This window comes from Channa argus, chromosome 21 (assembly GCF_033026475.1).
Source record: "Channa argus isolate prfri chromosome 21, Channa argus male v1.0, whole genome shotgun sequence".
Lineage (NCBI taxonomy): Eukaryota > Metazoa > Chordata > Actinopteri > Anabantiformes > Channidae > Channa > Channa argus.
The window spans coordinates 596,884-613,653 of record NC_090217.1 but is presented as its reverse complement, the minus strand read 5'-3'; the positions used below and the strand labels follow the sequence as shown (position 1 = coordinate 613,653).

The 16,770-nt window shown below is 39.9% G+C and overlaps 1 protein-coding gene across 2 annotated transcripts in view; it reads right to left on the bottom strand.

Moving 5' to 3' along the window:
- Positions 1 to 12,288, bottom strand: part of lmo3 (LIM domain only 3) — a 44,926-nt gene extending 32,638 nt beyond the window's left edge. The window contains exons 1-2 of one of the 2 annotated variants that reach the window (XM_067490890.1): positions 11,617 to 12,288; positions 6,198 to 6,411 (exon numbers count right to left, since the gene is read on the bottom strand). In XM_067490890.1, coding sequence (XP_067346991.1) covers positions 6,198 to 6,403 — 206 coding nt within the window. In that variant the 5' untranslated portion in view covers positions 6,404 to 6,411; positions 11,617 to 12,288. Of the gene's footprint in view, positions 1 to 6,197; positions 6,412 to 9,300; positions 10,585 to 11,616 lie in introns of those variants that run through there. The other variant, XM_067490889.1, reaches the window with a different exon arrangement.
- Between the last annotated feature and the right edge of the window lie 4,482 nt (positions 12,289 to 16,770).

Genomic DNA, 16,770 nt, shown 5'->3' with positions numbered 1-16,770 from the left:
ATCATGTCACATTTGCTTACCGAAAAGGTATATGAATCAACATAATAGAAAATATAATTATTTGATTAACTGAGGAGTTAACAGTTGTGGCAGAGGTGCATATTGCAATAACTCCACAAAAAAAATTAAACAGATTAAAAACGTGAATGAATCATATTAACAATCATATTAACAATTCATTCACATCACGTCCTTCAACACTGCATTTGAATGCGTGTCTGGGTTCAGTATGCACTAAATGCTTTTTTTATTAAACCATATGACACATGTACATAAGGAGAAATACATCTAAATGAGATTTCAGAGAAGAAAACATGACTTTCTGACAGCCTAAGCCTTCTCTCTTTACTCCCTGCTGGTCCCTGAAGATAAAGCTTGACTTGATGTCACATTCATGCCTGATGCCAACATACCAAATGACAATGTGTCAGAACCCCAATATGAGATGAAAAAAAGATACATTTTTCATTTAGATTTACATGTATAGTTATACGAGGTGGCTCTGGACTACAAAGTTGATTCTGAAAAAGAAGAAAAATGTAAGTTATTAAATTGAACTATGCTTTACATGTTGGTTATCTTTCACTTATAGCCAGCTTTCCAAAACGTTAATAAATCCAGCCATGTTGACAGCTCTGTGAGTTTGCTTGCATTTAGAATCTTAGTAAAACCACTGTAGAGGAAAATTGAAGTTGGATTAAAAAATGAATGAATAGATAGATAAATAAATAAGTGTTCTCCTGGAGCTGTCTTTAAAATGGATGTCTGGAATTTACAGTTTTCCATTAACTGATGCCCAACAGCTTTTTCACATCTGCACCCGGCCTTGGACCCAGCACTGGTGTTGTGTGTGTGCAGTGGAACTCAGCAGACCACTGTGCTGCCGACTTCATTTTTTCAGTGTTTTTACATTAAATGTGTTAGCCTGTTTGCTCTCCACCCTCCTCTGGGCTTTCAAACATTACTCTGTACTGTAGATATCGCACAGCAGCATAAACAGTCGTGTCATGCCATTAGCAATATCATCAGTGGAAGCTTTGGTTTCAAAGGGATCATCTGTTGATAAAATGTTTGTGCTGCATTTCTCTATATTCAAAGATATAGATGCACAAATTAAGCTCTAAGAGATAATACCTGTAATTATATTTGCAGTCACAGGTTTATGAAGGGGTAACTTGTTTATGCACTGGGATTAAAAGCTTGTTGTGCAGGTAGTTCAAGGATTATTATTTGGTGCAGTTTGCTATATTTATAATTTATTACTGCCATTTAAGAATTGTCAGGACACATTCACAAGCCTTTCCAGAAATGGTAAATGGTCTGCACTTATATGGCACTTTTCTACCTATTGGCACTCAAAGCGCTTTAAACTGCTTCGTATTCACCCATTCACACTCACACTCACAATCACACACACATCGGTGGGGGAGCTGCTATGCAGCTGGCCGACACTCACCAGAAGCAACTAACTTGGGGTTCAGTGTCTTGCTCAAGGACACTTCGACATGTGACCAGAGGAGCCAACTGCGAGATTGGTGGACAACCGCTCTACCTTCCTGCGCCACAGTCGACCACAAATGCTCACCTTGTCTTACTGCTCCATTTAAATTTAGATTTAGGCAGATGCTTTTATGAAAAACAGAAAACAGGAGCCACTTGCAGCGTCTAGCCGGAGAACTCGTGTGGACAGGAGGAAAGGACAACTGAACCGCCAACTTTGCAGTTAATGGACACTGTTCTACCCCCTGAGCCATAGCTACCAGCTGCCTATAGCCTGCTACTGTATCCATATCAACACTGATGCTGTTTACAGTTTTTGGATTTAAGCTCTGCTACACAGCACTCACTGGACCAAGCGCTGTGGACACTGCTATACTACTATGAGGACAGCCACTTTTAATGGTCCTGCTACTCTGGTTTAGTTGTGGATATATACACACCCACTGATAAACTGTATATTCATATCCAGAGTCTAGTGCTATTCTTTATGTCCTTGGTGTCAACAAGTCGTGTAAAAAGACCCAAACCAACAATATGCTCACTCCTTCCTAATGCCATGCAGTGCTTTGCAAATGTATTCATACTGCCACATACTGCTACATTTTGCCACGTTACAGCCACAAACGTAAATGTATTTTATTGAGATTTTATGTGATAGACCATAGTCCTCTTGACCACAAAGTGACACATAATTGTGAAGTGAAAGGAAAATGGTAAATGGTTTTCAAAAGTTTTTACAAATAGCTGAAAAGTTTTAAGTGCATTTGTATTCAGCCCCCTTTACTCTTATACCTATAACTAAAATCCAGTGGAACCAATTCTCTTCAGAAGTCACCTAATGTTCTCTGAAGTCCTTAGAGGTTTGTTAGAGAACATTAGTGAACAAACAGCATCATGTCCAAGGAACACACCAGTCAGCTCAGGGATAAAGTTGTGGAGATGTTTAAAGCAGGGTTGGGTTATAATAAAATATCCCAATCTTTGAATATCTCACGGAATACTGTGAAATATATCATCCAAAGATAGAAAGTGTTGCACAACTGCAATCCTACCAAGACGTGGTAATCCACCTACAATGACAGGCCGGGCAAGGAGAGCATTAATCAGAGAAGTGAGGTCTACAGCTCAGGTGGGAGAATCTGACCGCAGGACAACTGTTAGTCATGCACTCCACAAATCTGGCATGATGGAAGAGTGGCAAGAAGAAAGTCATTGTTGAAAGGAAGACATAAGAAGTCCCCACACGCCATGTGGGGGACACAGCAAATGAAGAAGAAGAAGGCGCTCTGGTCAGATGAGACTTTTTGGCCCAAATGCAAAACACTATGAGTGGTGGAAACCTAACACTGCACATCGCCCTGAACACACCATTTCCACTGATAAACATGGTGGTGGCAGCATCATGTTGTGGGGATGCCTTTCTTCAGCAGGGAAAGGGAATCTGGCCAGAGTTAATGGGAAGATGGACGGAGCCAAACACACGGCAATCTTAGAAGAACCTGTTAGATTCTGCAAAAGACTTGAGACTGGGGAGGAGGTTCACCCTCCAGCAGTACAATGAAAATAAATATACAGCCAGAGCTACAATGGAATGGTTTAGATCAAAGCATATTTATGTGTTAGAATGGCCCAGTCAAAGTATAGACCTAAATCCAATTGAGGAGCTGTGGACTTGAAAACTGCTGTTCAGTCACTCTCCATCCAATTTGACTGAGCTTGAGCTATTTTGCAAAGAAGAATGGGCAGAAATTTCAATATCTAGATGTGAAAATCTGTTAGAGCTATACCCCAAAACACTTGCAGCTGTAACTGCAGGAAAAGGAGGTCTACAAAGTATTGACTCAGGGGGCTGAATACAAATGCACACCACACTATTCAGATATTTATTTGTAAAAATATTTTAAAACCACTTATCATTTTCCTGTCACTTCACAATTATGTGGCACTTTCTGTTGGTCTATCACATAAAATCCCAAAATACATTTACATTTGTTGTTGTAAAGTGACAAAATGTGGAAAAGTTTAAAGGGGTGTGAATACTTTTGCAAGGCACTGTAAATATTGTCTGATACATGAATATTTTAGGCTTTTAAAAAAGATTATAATTTCCTAAAACAGCTGTAGTTATGTTATGGCGTGAACTATTTCCAATGATTTAACTGTAGTCTACAGTGCTCTTTGGGCAGCACAGTAGTGCTGGAAGGACTAACTCAAAATAAAACCTAGTATGTTTGCTTGTGTGTACATGTATAATTCTGTGTAAAAGACAATAGAGTGAGAGATAAGGAGTATCCACATAAATACACTGACAAATAGCTGTATGTAGGCCAAATTATTGCAGGCCATATGCTATATCCTGCCAAAAACCAGTGATGAAGACTACTTGTTTTTAAGGATTAAATTCTGAATGTGTCAAACTTTTCTCAATCTATATAAAGGTAAAACATTGAATATTGTAGGGGATGTACCCATGTCAGAAGAAATGGTTTAGGCTTCCATAAACTAATCTATTTCTCATGTTAACAACCTTAAATCCAGTGGCTGTTTGTCTCTCAGCATGCCTCCGTACAACCACAAAACACTGATATCTCTGAGGAGAACATATATACATACACACTTAAAGAAACCTCTGTCTTGTTTACAAAATTACTGACTGGATTTGCATTAAAACAATATATGAAGAGTTTGTAGAATAAGATTAAACGTTTGTTTGTTTTTTTGATTAGTTGAATAGTAATAGTTTGTTTTTCAGTACTAAAAATCTCAATGTGTTTTAGTTTAATGTTGGAATTAAATGATCTTTTTAGTAAAACCAAGATCACTTCCTTTGGTCTTTCACCATAGTTAGGATCACAGATTGTACCTTTTCCTACAGTGCTCACTAACTGATAATGACACTGATAAACTACAAAGCTTCACTACTAAACACATTGTGCTCACACTAAGAAAGATGATTCTAATCTCAAGATGTACAAACTGTGAAGAAACCAGTGAATGAACTTTCTTCTGGGAAATGAATTCAGTGTGGTGCAGGTCAACTTCACTTCCACAAAGTGTAAAAAGAAGGTAAACTCTATTCAATCCATTCATTATCTTTGACTGCTTATCCCGCCTGTGCCAGAGGCAGTAAACTCTTTTCCTCCAAGTAAAAAGGTGTAAAAGCAGAGTTTGTCATGCGTACAATTTTTAAGTCAGACAGGTTAGTGACATGGCTTGGATGAAGTGAAAGCCGCATTAAACTTACTCGGACTAAATATTGCTTCACTGAACTCTCTTTTCTTTCACCAGTATAGTAGGTTCACTGGTTATTCTGCAGTGGGCACTCATATTGGTAGGATTTTTAAAGAATCATTGTAGCTATTTCAACCTGTTATATTTCTTTTTATAAATGTGACCACTGTGAATCTGTGAATCCTGGTAACCATGCACTGGTAGAGACTTAAAGACATAAGGAATTCTAGCTTTAATTAGGACAACGGGAGCATTTCTACTGCAGCTTTTTAAACATAAATGATTAATAAATAAATAATTTTAAGCACTTATATATCTAAGTTTGAACAAAAGTAAACACACACCTTAACATCCTCTGAATTAATCTGCAAATACTGATTTGCTTAAATGTATGAAGTTGATATGGGTTATAATTATGGTTTTAAAGGGAACCTCATAATGCTAAATGCAACTGTGGATTATCCCATTGAATATAAATACAAATATTTTCACTTTGACAGCTGATGGGATTTATCCAAACTGATTTAAACAGCTAAATCAAATGGAGGAGGGGAATACAGGACCATACCAAAGACAACAAATTGGTGGTGTTCTTGAAGTTACAGCCTTTAATAGTTGACTGATAACGAAATCTTTACTTGCAGAGAGTGGGACTTGTTGATTATAAATCTGGAATCGACAGGCCCATAGATGAGAATAATTAACTACAAGACAATGAAAAAAAAGGCTTTGTGGGGATTACAATTTGTGTTTTTTTTCTGGCCCAATAGGGATCAAAATTAAAATGGTAACTTGTATATTGTATTTAAAAATGTTATGCCCAACAATTAGTCAGTATAAGGACTGTTTCATTAGTTCATATGCTGGCTTCTGTCTGTGCTCAATTCCAATTAGTCTGAGAGACAAGAGTTTTAAATGAATTATGTTAACTGTGGCAGGAGGCTTGCGCTGGCTCTCCTAAAATTGAAAAAAAAAAAACTGTCTTACAAACAGGGGGGGCACAACAACTACAAATAAATTAAAAAAAAACCCTTTAAAATACAATTGCGAAATAATACAAAATAACGTGATTGGAAATGGGGTCACACACATACTGTTTGACTCCTACAAGAGACATTTTTTTTACTAATAGAAAGATAAAAGAAAATAGAAAACATTTTTTTAAATTCCAGATGATAATTTAAATTTGCCATGTTTGATTCTGGAGTTTTTGCACAATAAAGCCTAAAACTACTTCAAGGGCCAAAACTCAAAGAAGGCAAAAAAATAAAATCTTCCTGTGCTCAATTCAATCAAATAAAAAAAAAAATAGCACAACTTGAACTTTACATACGCATAAAGTGGATTTCAGTCTATTAACCCTCTGACACCAAGTACCCACTGTGGCCAGATTGTGTATTATCTGGATGGTACACATTTGTTGAACTGCACACGAATACTGTAAAGATGTTCGCCGTCTTCCTTACCGTAGGTAGTCTCTTCGGCACAGGATGAGGTTGGCTTTGGTGTAGAGTGTGGAGCCCACTTCGCCCAGCCTGCAGTCACAGCAGGCACACTTAAGGCAGTCCTCGTGCCAGTACTTATCGAGGGCCTTCAGCAGGTAGCGGTCCTTGATCTTCCGGTTGCAGCCGGCACAGCCTTTTGGCTTGGTGTCCGGCTGGACGGAGAGCATTTGTATACCTTGAAAAGACACAGAGAGAAAGAGACTTTAAACACTGAACATCAGTACAATGAATTAGGAAAAGAAACATTTTCTTAATGGTGATGCTCTTTTTGTAAAAGAAAAAAACAACAACACAGTTTTATATTTAACATGTATAACATGTTTTACTGTTTGGTCGACAATAAAAATGAAATGAAGACACACCTACCTATGCTTAAATTTTAAGCAGCAGCAGGGGTATCAGTACGAAACATATTTTATTATACATTTTTTAATATTAATCAGAAAATAAATGTTGCCACTCATACATCAAAAAAGTGATTCAAATATTCAGTTATGGGTTTTAAACCATGTTACATGAGGGGCAGGAGTATCACTATGCAATTCCCAGAACATTAGAAATAAATGAAGAAAGCGGTGACTAGGCAGCTCCACAAACACATGAATGTCACTTGTTATTTCCTGATGGCAAAATATGTTGGTTTGTTGTACACTAACTGCAACATCAGTGTCCTATAGCAGTTAGCATCCAGAGTATACAGTTAGTACTTATGGATTTGGAACACAGACCAGACCTGTGGAAAACACAATATTTCCAGGCCCAGTTTTGGATGCAATCCAAGTCAAAGGTAATATTAAAATATATTTTGAAATCATGGAAATAGAAAACAGGTATATTCAGTGATTAGTACAATCCTCAGATTGGAGAGTGTGATACTCAGTATGTGAAGGAATAACAACTCTTTGAACCCCTCTTTGTGAATAAAACATTTGGAGAAAAATTGATCTGGTAGTAGCCAAAAATTTCTTAACCTACTGTATATTCTGAATTTAATGATTTAAAAATGGGTGCAAATATTCATAGTTAGTTGAATAAAATAGGCATTCACACAACTGTTATGGAAAATTATTGTAAAATATAAATGTAACATAGTTTAAAGTGTTGAAACACGAAAAACTGAAATTAGATTCAGTGCCTGTGACATTCTTTACTTTCTGTAAAATAACAGCAATGTGCTGACATGACAAAGACCGTCAGACGATGAAGTGAGTGCAGACCATTTACTGGGAAGCAGATACTGACTAGTGACATAACTACCAATGCAAATTAACAACACCACTTTGTTGTGAGACCAACAAATAGCCCACACAGACACAAAGCCACAATTTTACACTTCCTGGACACTTTTCTTAACTTTGACCTCCTCTGTGTTTAAAGGGGCGTGGCTACAGGCCAGGAGCTTTGCAGCAACCTTATTGTTTGGCCTAAGCTGACTCTGTGAAGAGCCTTTGTTGGCCCACTAGGAAAAGGAGGGGGGGGGTTTACAATGTAGGTTCGCACCAGGCTGGAATTAGTATTCTCCTACTATTCTCTGAGGAGTGGCACACCCCCACTCCCTTTGTCCTCTATTCACCATACACACGCTTAATATTCCGTAAGTTACTTTTAGCTTTAGTCATTTGGAAATCACCCACTGAAACATTCTATTTATGAATTTAGTTTGAACATGTCAGGAGACAAATGTATTTGCTTATTCAAACATTTACTCCTAATAAAGTAAACAAAGACCATCAGTGATGAGATTCAGGAGAGTTTCTCTTTTTGTTGTCTTCTTAGAAACCTGTGGTTTACATAGAGGTACTTTAGAGTTGTTCCATCTCACTGTAAACAGTGTTTTATATTACTGTTACTGGTGTTCGAGTTTTCAAGTAGTAATTTGATCATGGAAATGAATAAACTAGTGGATGGCTTTCCCCTGGTTTGTAATCTGTGGTTCAGTGACAGCGGTTTTAGATTAAGGCTGAGTGACAGAGAAGAAAACTCTATCTGGGTTTTATTAAATAGACCTCAAACATGCAAAAGACTAGTCCTGTTTAGTCCTGTAATTGAAACACCTAAAATAATGAGTAGTTTTCACACTTGCTAAAAAATTTTTGATTTATTTCGTTTTTAGTGAGAGATACTTTTTTTAAAAAAAAATGATATCAAACAGGTTGCAGCTCAGCTCCTCTGTTCCAGTGCACTGGGGCTCTTGATTTGTTAATTGGCTGGATTTAGAGAGCTGAGTGCGACGCTGCTCTGTTGGCTGCCGCTAGTCACTGATCCCTCCAGCCTCATTAACACCCCAAAGTCCCTGCTACTCATTACCAACCCAAAGGTAGTACTAATGAAGGAAAGGAGGTATAGTTTCTGCTCCCAGTTAAGAACGTAGTCAATCCAAAGGAAAAGTGGAAACCTGGGCATGAATTTGGCCACTGCCCTCTTGAGCCTGGTGGATAGGGTGCTGAACAAAACAAAACCTTAAGATACACATTCCCAGCTGCTCAGAGCACTGATGATATCCGTTTTATTTGCTTGCTAGCTACTATCCTCCTTTCCACTCTCTCATTGTGAGCTTCCAGGCTGCAGACGCTGCTCGGCCGAATGTATCATCATCTGAACCCAGAGCAATGGTGAGTGAGGAGCCAAGAATAGCGTAAGATTACAGTCCCGCTGTTCGAAAACAACACGGTGACATTTCACCCTATTCCTTTAATTACTGTTGCCATGGTAGTGAAGCGCTAGTAAAGGCCAGTAACAGATTTAACACACACACGCACAATTTGCCATGCAGCTTTCACAGGCACCTAGCACACACTGGAGCTGGTAGAAACGCGGTCACACATTAGCTGGATGATCAGCACAGCGCGTCTATTCAATGTCGTACGAGTGGAATGACAGCTTATAATAGCAATGATGGTGGGTAATGGGCAGTTAAATCAGCGGCAGCTCATCTGCACATGAAGCCGTCCACAGTCAGAGAGATGGCTCAATGCAACTTGCCGTCGCAGAGCACACTAAACATACATGAAACGTGCCGTTAATTCAAGCCGAAGCGCCTGGATGAATGAAGAAAACATCTTACCGAAACTTTTCTCCCTTTTCTGCATTTGTTGAGCCGCTGAAGCAGCCGTGGCACCACCATGCAATGCGACCGCCGGGTCCGGAGAGCAGCTGTCTGCAGGCAGACTGGGTTCAGGCTTTGTTAGAGAGGGAACAATCCAACACAGCGACAGGAGAAGAATGAAGAGAGCAGCGTTTTACAGGCGGAGGAGCAGCAGCGACTTGTTCGTTTCTCACCGTCCTGAGCTGAATGTCCGCTAAGATGCAGCCAGCAAATGACAAAATGACAACGAGAAAGATGATTCTCCTCCGCGGCGCAGCCACCATCTAATCCTAGTGGCCACCTAATCAGAGCCGCTCCTGCTGCACGCTGCCTCACTAATCAGCGCTTTGACGTGCGCACGGGCACCTCACACACAGCGAATGGAGCATCAGCATCACCACTGGAACATATGATCTGCCTGAGCTCTCGTTTTCATTCAAAATTAGGCAAGATTAACACCTCTTTACTCATGAAACTTTAACTTGGTTCATTTCAGCCTTGTTGGGATGATAATCAGGCCTTAAGTAGGAACAAGCAACGACAATTTCAAGCTGCATTTATACCAACACCCTATCCGCTCACCTTTTTAAAAAAGTTCAAAAGAATCCTCAACCCCCCAAAACACGAATTCCAGCTACAGAGCTCTATAAACAGAATATGTTCACCAAACTGACATCGCATGTTTGTGCCTGATCTTCAACATTTCAATATTGAACAAAGTAGCCACTTTGTAGGATCCAAACAGCTGCCCGTCTTGAAGCATTCACGGGGCTTAGGCCGCCTTGCGCACGCATCAACGACTAACTGCTGAGAAATGGGAAAAGTCTTATTGTCGTCAAACTCAGTCTCTGAGCGGAGGGGGACTGCACCACCACCACCAGGTCACTATGTTATAGAAGCCACTGCCACTCAGAGCGTGGATCGAGCGCAAGCCTTTCCAACGTCCTTCATATATCACCAGCGCAGATGACATTATAGACAGGAACTATGACTTTGTTGAATCATCAGGAATTTACTTAATTTAAGATGGATTTATTGCTCTTATGGGCACATAGTTATAGGGGAAAGGCTTTTCTTATTCCTACACAAATTCAACCAGAGATCACTTAGACAAACATCGGCAAGTCCCAACGTTATATCCCCCTAAGAGGATTTAATTTGGGTTTGGACAGGGGTCAGCACTGAGAAAGTCTAGTTCTGGTCATGAGGGACAGGTGTCAGAACACACAGGTGCCCACCAGAGAGCGCGTGCTGACCCTGTCCGTTGTGCATCAAGTGTGAAGCCCAGATAAACAGAGGTGCAGCAAAAGTAGAAACTATGCTGATCGATTTTATTAGGAGCCCCTTTAAACTAATCTGATTGCAAATCAGTAGGCTACAGAGCTTTATTGGACCTATTACGTCTTCTATGTGGTGTGTTTTTATTCACTTCAGTGACATTCAAGTGTGAGAAAATGTTAATGTTATCGGGATGAATGGGCAGATCCATTAAGGCTAATTAAGTCAGCCTTAGCAAAAGTCATGTGCGCGTAGTCAGTGTGCACACGGCACAATAATTCCATTTCCATCTAGATTAATTTTGTAACTGCGTTCATCACAATGTAATTTCCTTAGCATCTACTAGCGGAGGCCCACGTGAAAGAGCACGGTTCGGCACAACTACCCGCACACGTAGTGTACAGCACGGCACGTTTTCCCTTAAATATAATCGAGGGATACAAGTCAATAGATGTCATTCCAGCCCAGAAATGCAGGGACAATGAGATGGATCATAAAATGTTCTGTAGGCCATTATGAGTGATGGTATGCATTAAAGCTGACAGGGTGTTACCTGTAAGTTATTAGGTTTTATCCTGAATTGCATTATTTCACGGCTACCTATCTTGGTAATCACGCAATTTTCTGCAGAGTGTGTGCTGTGTGTGAGGCAGCCAGCTCACCCCATGCCCTTCCAAACACTGCGTTCTGCCAAATACTCATCCTGCTTGTTATTCTCCATGTGAATGGAAGATGGAGGCAGTGAAGGTGGAGGTTGGAGGAGATCATCACGTGGATCAAGACTCAAATATAAGAAAACGGAGAGAAACTTGCCTTTGTACCACAAAACACCGCCGCTTCTGTCTTTATTGGACAAATAAAAGACATCGGGACCTACACATCCTCAGTACCAGCGTCGGTTCTGATTTGATGCTGGATGTGGTTTTGTCTCCTTGCGAGCTGGCCCCACACGTTGCTTTCACCCTCTTGTCTGCCATTAAACTCACATTAGAAACACACAGGGGAATTAACACTTACCTTGAAGCCAGGGATGCTCAAAACAAACGCTGCCTTAAAACGCTGGTTTAAAGCTTCCGTGTTTTCGTGATTTTGAATGTCCACAAGGCAACTTTTTTACAGCTCGTTGTGCGCCAGATTGTTCAAAAAAAAAAACAAGCGAACTTGAAGCCAGGAATTAGAAAACAGTTACTTCTCTGTTCAAGGTGTTGGGATATCAGGTGAGGGAGTCCCCCCCAAGGCTGTGCGCGCTACAGACCCGACTCAACGAGCGTCTCTTTCCCACTTGCTGGCTTCTCACTTTCTCCCACACTTATTTGTCTGTGTGTCTCTCTGGTTCTCTGGCAGGGAAACGCGGTGGAGAGTCGAGCCTCCTCTCCTATTTAAGCACATCCACCAGGTCCCCAGTCAGCAGCACACTCCAACTCATCCAAGAAGCTGACAAGCACCGTTAGGGAAGGCAGCGCATGTTGCTCTAATGGACCTCATTAAGCTCTACTTACAGATGTTCTCTTAACATAATTGATCTGCAGTGAGTTGAGAGGACGGCAACCTATTCCCCAGCCCCCAATTATGGCCCGGTAATTAGATCCCCAACCTCCAGTTCTCCACATTCACCCTTCTAACATTCCAAAATATCAAAGTATCTCTTTCTCTCAAAGCGACCCCCCTCCCCCAACCCTAACACCACCTCACCTCCTCCCCCTCCCGCCCACAAGACACTATTGACAGTCAGATCTGCTAACCTTTGTAGTGTAGCCAGACTTAGCAGTGCTTTCCAACTGACAGAGCTCACTCACTCTTCTATTCCTTGTTTCTCTCTCCTTGTCTTTTCTCTGCCAGTTGGGAGACAGAGTGAGTGACACAGATGGAGAAAGAAAGAGTAAAACAAAAAAGTAAGTTAGCACTTCCCATAAAAGGTTGTAATGATAATTTCTGTCAGGGGAGAACTTTTTTCTTAGTGTCTTTTATCTTGAATAATTCCTCTGATGGTAACTTTGAACAATACTGTGGGGGCTGAAGATTGAGGTGAGTAGTGATAGTGCAGCTTTTATGAGTGGCAATCAGTGCTACTCCTATCACTAATATAATTAGCCAGAGGGCTAAAACAAAATGCACTTAAGAACATGGTTATGTCACACTTTTGCAACACTTTGCACATTTCTTATTGGCACGTATAAAATGAGTTGCAATGGGGTGAAACAAGTATAGTCTAAGTAAACTGTGCTGGGTAAATGTTTTCACAGGATTTCTTGTCATAGATGAACATCATTACCCAGATAAAAATAATTATGTTTCCAAACAGCAGACTCGAGAATCCATCTGTTCATTATTTTTAGTCACTTATCTTGTTCAGTGCTGTGGGGGGCTGGAGCCTATCCCAGCTGTCACTGGGTGAGAGGCGAGGTCCACCCTGGAAAGGTCTCCAGTCTATCTCAGGGCCAACACATAGAGACATACTCAGACAAACAAGTGTTCACACTCCTATTCACATCTATGGGTAATTAGGAGTCAACAATTAATATAATATGCATGTCTTTGGACTGTGGAGGAAACCAGAGTAGCTGGAGGAAACCACACGAGCACGGGGAGAACATGCAAAGTCCACACAACCTGTAGCCAGCAGGTAGAGATCTGCTAGCTGTGAGGCGGCAGTGTCAGCCAGTCCACCACCGTACTACCTGCATAAGCATTTGAAACAAATTGGCCTGTAGCTGAGGACAGATATCTTCAAGGTTAATGTTCACAATACAGTATGCTTACATTCTTTTAGCAATAATGTCTATGGATTCTTATTTAGGCTGTTTTATTCTGTCATTGAGGTAGAGTGTAATGCACTCTATGTCAAGCTATAGTTTTAGCTATAGCTATAGTTTTTGTGTAAAACAAAAAAACATCTATTTACCAAGAAAGAAATAAGGAATGACCTAATATTAAACAGCTAACGAAGAAGAATACGTAGAAAAAAGACTTAGATACAGTAGTTAGTGCTTAATTAGTACCTTCCTAGAAAAGTTGTGTTACAAAATAACATAAAAATGTGCTGCTATAGTTGTGAATATTGCAACATAAGATATGTAACAAAATTTCAATCTGCAAACAATGTGCAAAAAGCTTGACACAGTTCATGTTAAACAATTTAACACAGTGTTTTATTTCAAGGAACAAAATAGATAAGGCCATAGCAAGTGTCCTAGTGTTATAGCCTAGCCATAATATGTTTTCATTAGGTTACTTCTTAGTCAGAATAAAATTCCATCAATATGTAAATATGTTTGTTTTGTGTGTTGTTTTTGTTATAACAAATGTGCTCTATATTATGAGATATTAAATTATTGATTTTTTGTATTAAAATGACACATAATTTGTATTTAATTTTCTTTTAATCCAACATGGGTTTATGCATGCATAGGCCCCTTTTTTCACGCTGGTAGGTACAGAGGCAGACATGGAGGCTTCCTTACCTGATTTTGTGTTGAATCCTTCAGTTTACATAACTAGTTTTTATACAATGAAAATAAGAAGTTAAAACATATAAGACATTTGAAGGGTTATGTTAGGGATTTTTGTGTTCATTTCAAGAATACGCTATATCGCACACATTTAATTTTGTAGGTTAAAGTTAGGGTAAGTTAAATGTTAACAGCTAATGTTAGTTAGCTAAGTTAATGTTAATGTTAGTGTTACACTGTTAAAGTCTGGTGAGTTTTGGAAATTTCTAGATGGTTGTATTTGTGAGTTATAAATATGTTTATTATTCAGTAAATCTTTGAAGTAAAGCATTACTATTAGTGTGGTTAACGTTAGCTAACTTGTTAATTATTTGCTTTATTCCCACAAAAAATGTAAACATCATTAATATGGCAGTGCCACAACAATTTTTCACATTTACATATTTTATGTGTCAGTATGTAGTATGCTGACAATTAGGGTAGTTTGTCATAGTTTCATGTTTGGTGAAAAGGGCAATGAGCAAATAATCAACATAGCTAACTAGTTTAACTAAAACCAGTAACAGGCAGCATCGGGGTTAAGTGGTTTGCACTGCTGCCTCACAGCTAGAGGTTTGGGGGTTAGCGTCCCTGACTGTTTGCATGTTCTCCCTGTGCTTGTGTGGGTTTACTCCCACAGTCCAAAGACATGCATGTTCGGTTAATTTGTGACTCTAAATTACCCCTTGAATGTGAGTATGAATGGTTGTTTGTCTGTGTATGTCTCTCTGTGTTGGCCTGGAGACCTGTCCAGGGTGTAGCCTTTAAGCTGTTAAGTTAAGCGGTTACAGATAATGGATGGAAGAACCAATAAATTAATCAGTTCTACATCTAAAAGGCAATGCTTAGCATCCTGGTGGCTTAATGGGCAGGGTATCAGGCTGGGAGAGGGTAGATCAAATCCAACCAACACATGTTAAATAAGACACTCAGCTCTCTCTTCAGGTGCCCCCTATGGCTGGCCATTGCTGCATTTGGAGCGAATGAAGTGTAACATGTTGTATTCAACAGTTGTCACAGTACATGTTTGAGTTGTGTTTTTTAAAATGTTTGGTGTCACCTCTATAATGAGAATTAGCTGATGTTAGCCAAGCTACAGGTGTCCCAAACTCTGGTGGGACAATTGACAGTGCTATCTGTGTGCACTGCAGGCCTCCTCCAACCTGCATTCAGCTTTGCTGCACTTTTGGCTAGCTTCACGCTCAAGGACACTTCGACATGTGACCCGGGGAGCCTCGGATTGACATGTGTCACATGTCCCACGTGTGTCGACGGTGTCCACCAATCTTGCAGTTGTTGGTTCAATCCCCGGCTCCTCCGGTCAATTGTAGAAGTGTCCTTGAGGAAGACACTGAACCCCAACTTAATTGCTCCCGGTGAGCATTGGCCAGCTGCATAGCAGCTCACCCATCGGTGTGTGAGTGTGTGTGTGATTGTGAGTGCGAACGGGTGAATGAGAACCAGTCTAAAGCGCTTTGAGTGCCAATAGGTAGAAAAGTGCTACATAAGTGCATAATTCAAAATGAGACACTCGTTCAATTCATGTTGCTGTAATCAAACCGCTAATTAAAAAACCTTGTCTTGATCCAGGTGATTTAGCCAATTATGGACTGATATCCATATCTTTATTTCAAAAACCTTTGAAAAAGTGGTTGCAAAGCAATTATGTGGCCGCCTGTACAGGAATAACCTGTCTGAAGATTTCCAGTCAGGATTTAGAGTTCATCATAGTACAGAAACAGCACTAGTGAAAAACACTAACCTTCTCTTGGCTTCAGATAATGAACTTGTATCTATACTCGTTTTAATAGACCTTAGTGCCGCATTTGACCATTGACTACAATATTTTATTACAAAGACTAGAAATTGGATTTGGGATTAAAGGAACTGGACTAGGTTTGTTTAAATCTTATATGTCAGACAGATTCCCATTTGTTCACATTAATAAGGAATCTTCTATGTGCATAAAAGTTAGTTATGGAGTTCTACAGGGCTCTGTGTTAGGACCAAAAGTTTTCACTCTGTATATGTCAACTCTTGGCAACATTATTAGGAAACATTGAATAAACTTCCACTACTATGCAGGTGATACCCAGCTTATATTTATCTGTGAAATTGGAAATACTAACCAATTAGTCAAACTTTAAGCATGCAGAAAAGACTAAAAGGACTGGATGTGCTATAAATTCCCACTTCTAAATTCAGACAAAACTAAAATTATTGTATCTGGGGCTAAAAATATGAGAAAAATGGATTTGTCCTGTACCTCATACATAAAACAAATCTCTAGAACAGCCTTCTTCCACCGACGGAACATGACAAAGTAGTCCATGTATTTGTTACTTCTAGACTTCTTCTTTTCCTTTCGGCTGTTCCCTTTCAGGGGTCGCCACAGCGAATCATGTGCCTCCATCTAACTCTATCCTCTGCATCCTCTTCATTCACACCAACTAACTTCATTTCCTCCCTCACTACATCCATAAATCTCCTCTTTGGTCTTCCTCTAGACCTCCTGCCTGGCAGCTCCAACCTCAGCATCCTTCTACTGATATATTCACAGTTTCTCCTCTGAACATGTCCAACCCACCTCAATCTGGCCTCTCTGACTTTATCTCCAAAACATCTAACATGAGCTGTCCCTCTGATGTACTCATTCCTGATCCTGTTACTCCCAAACACCTCA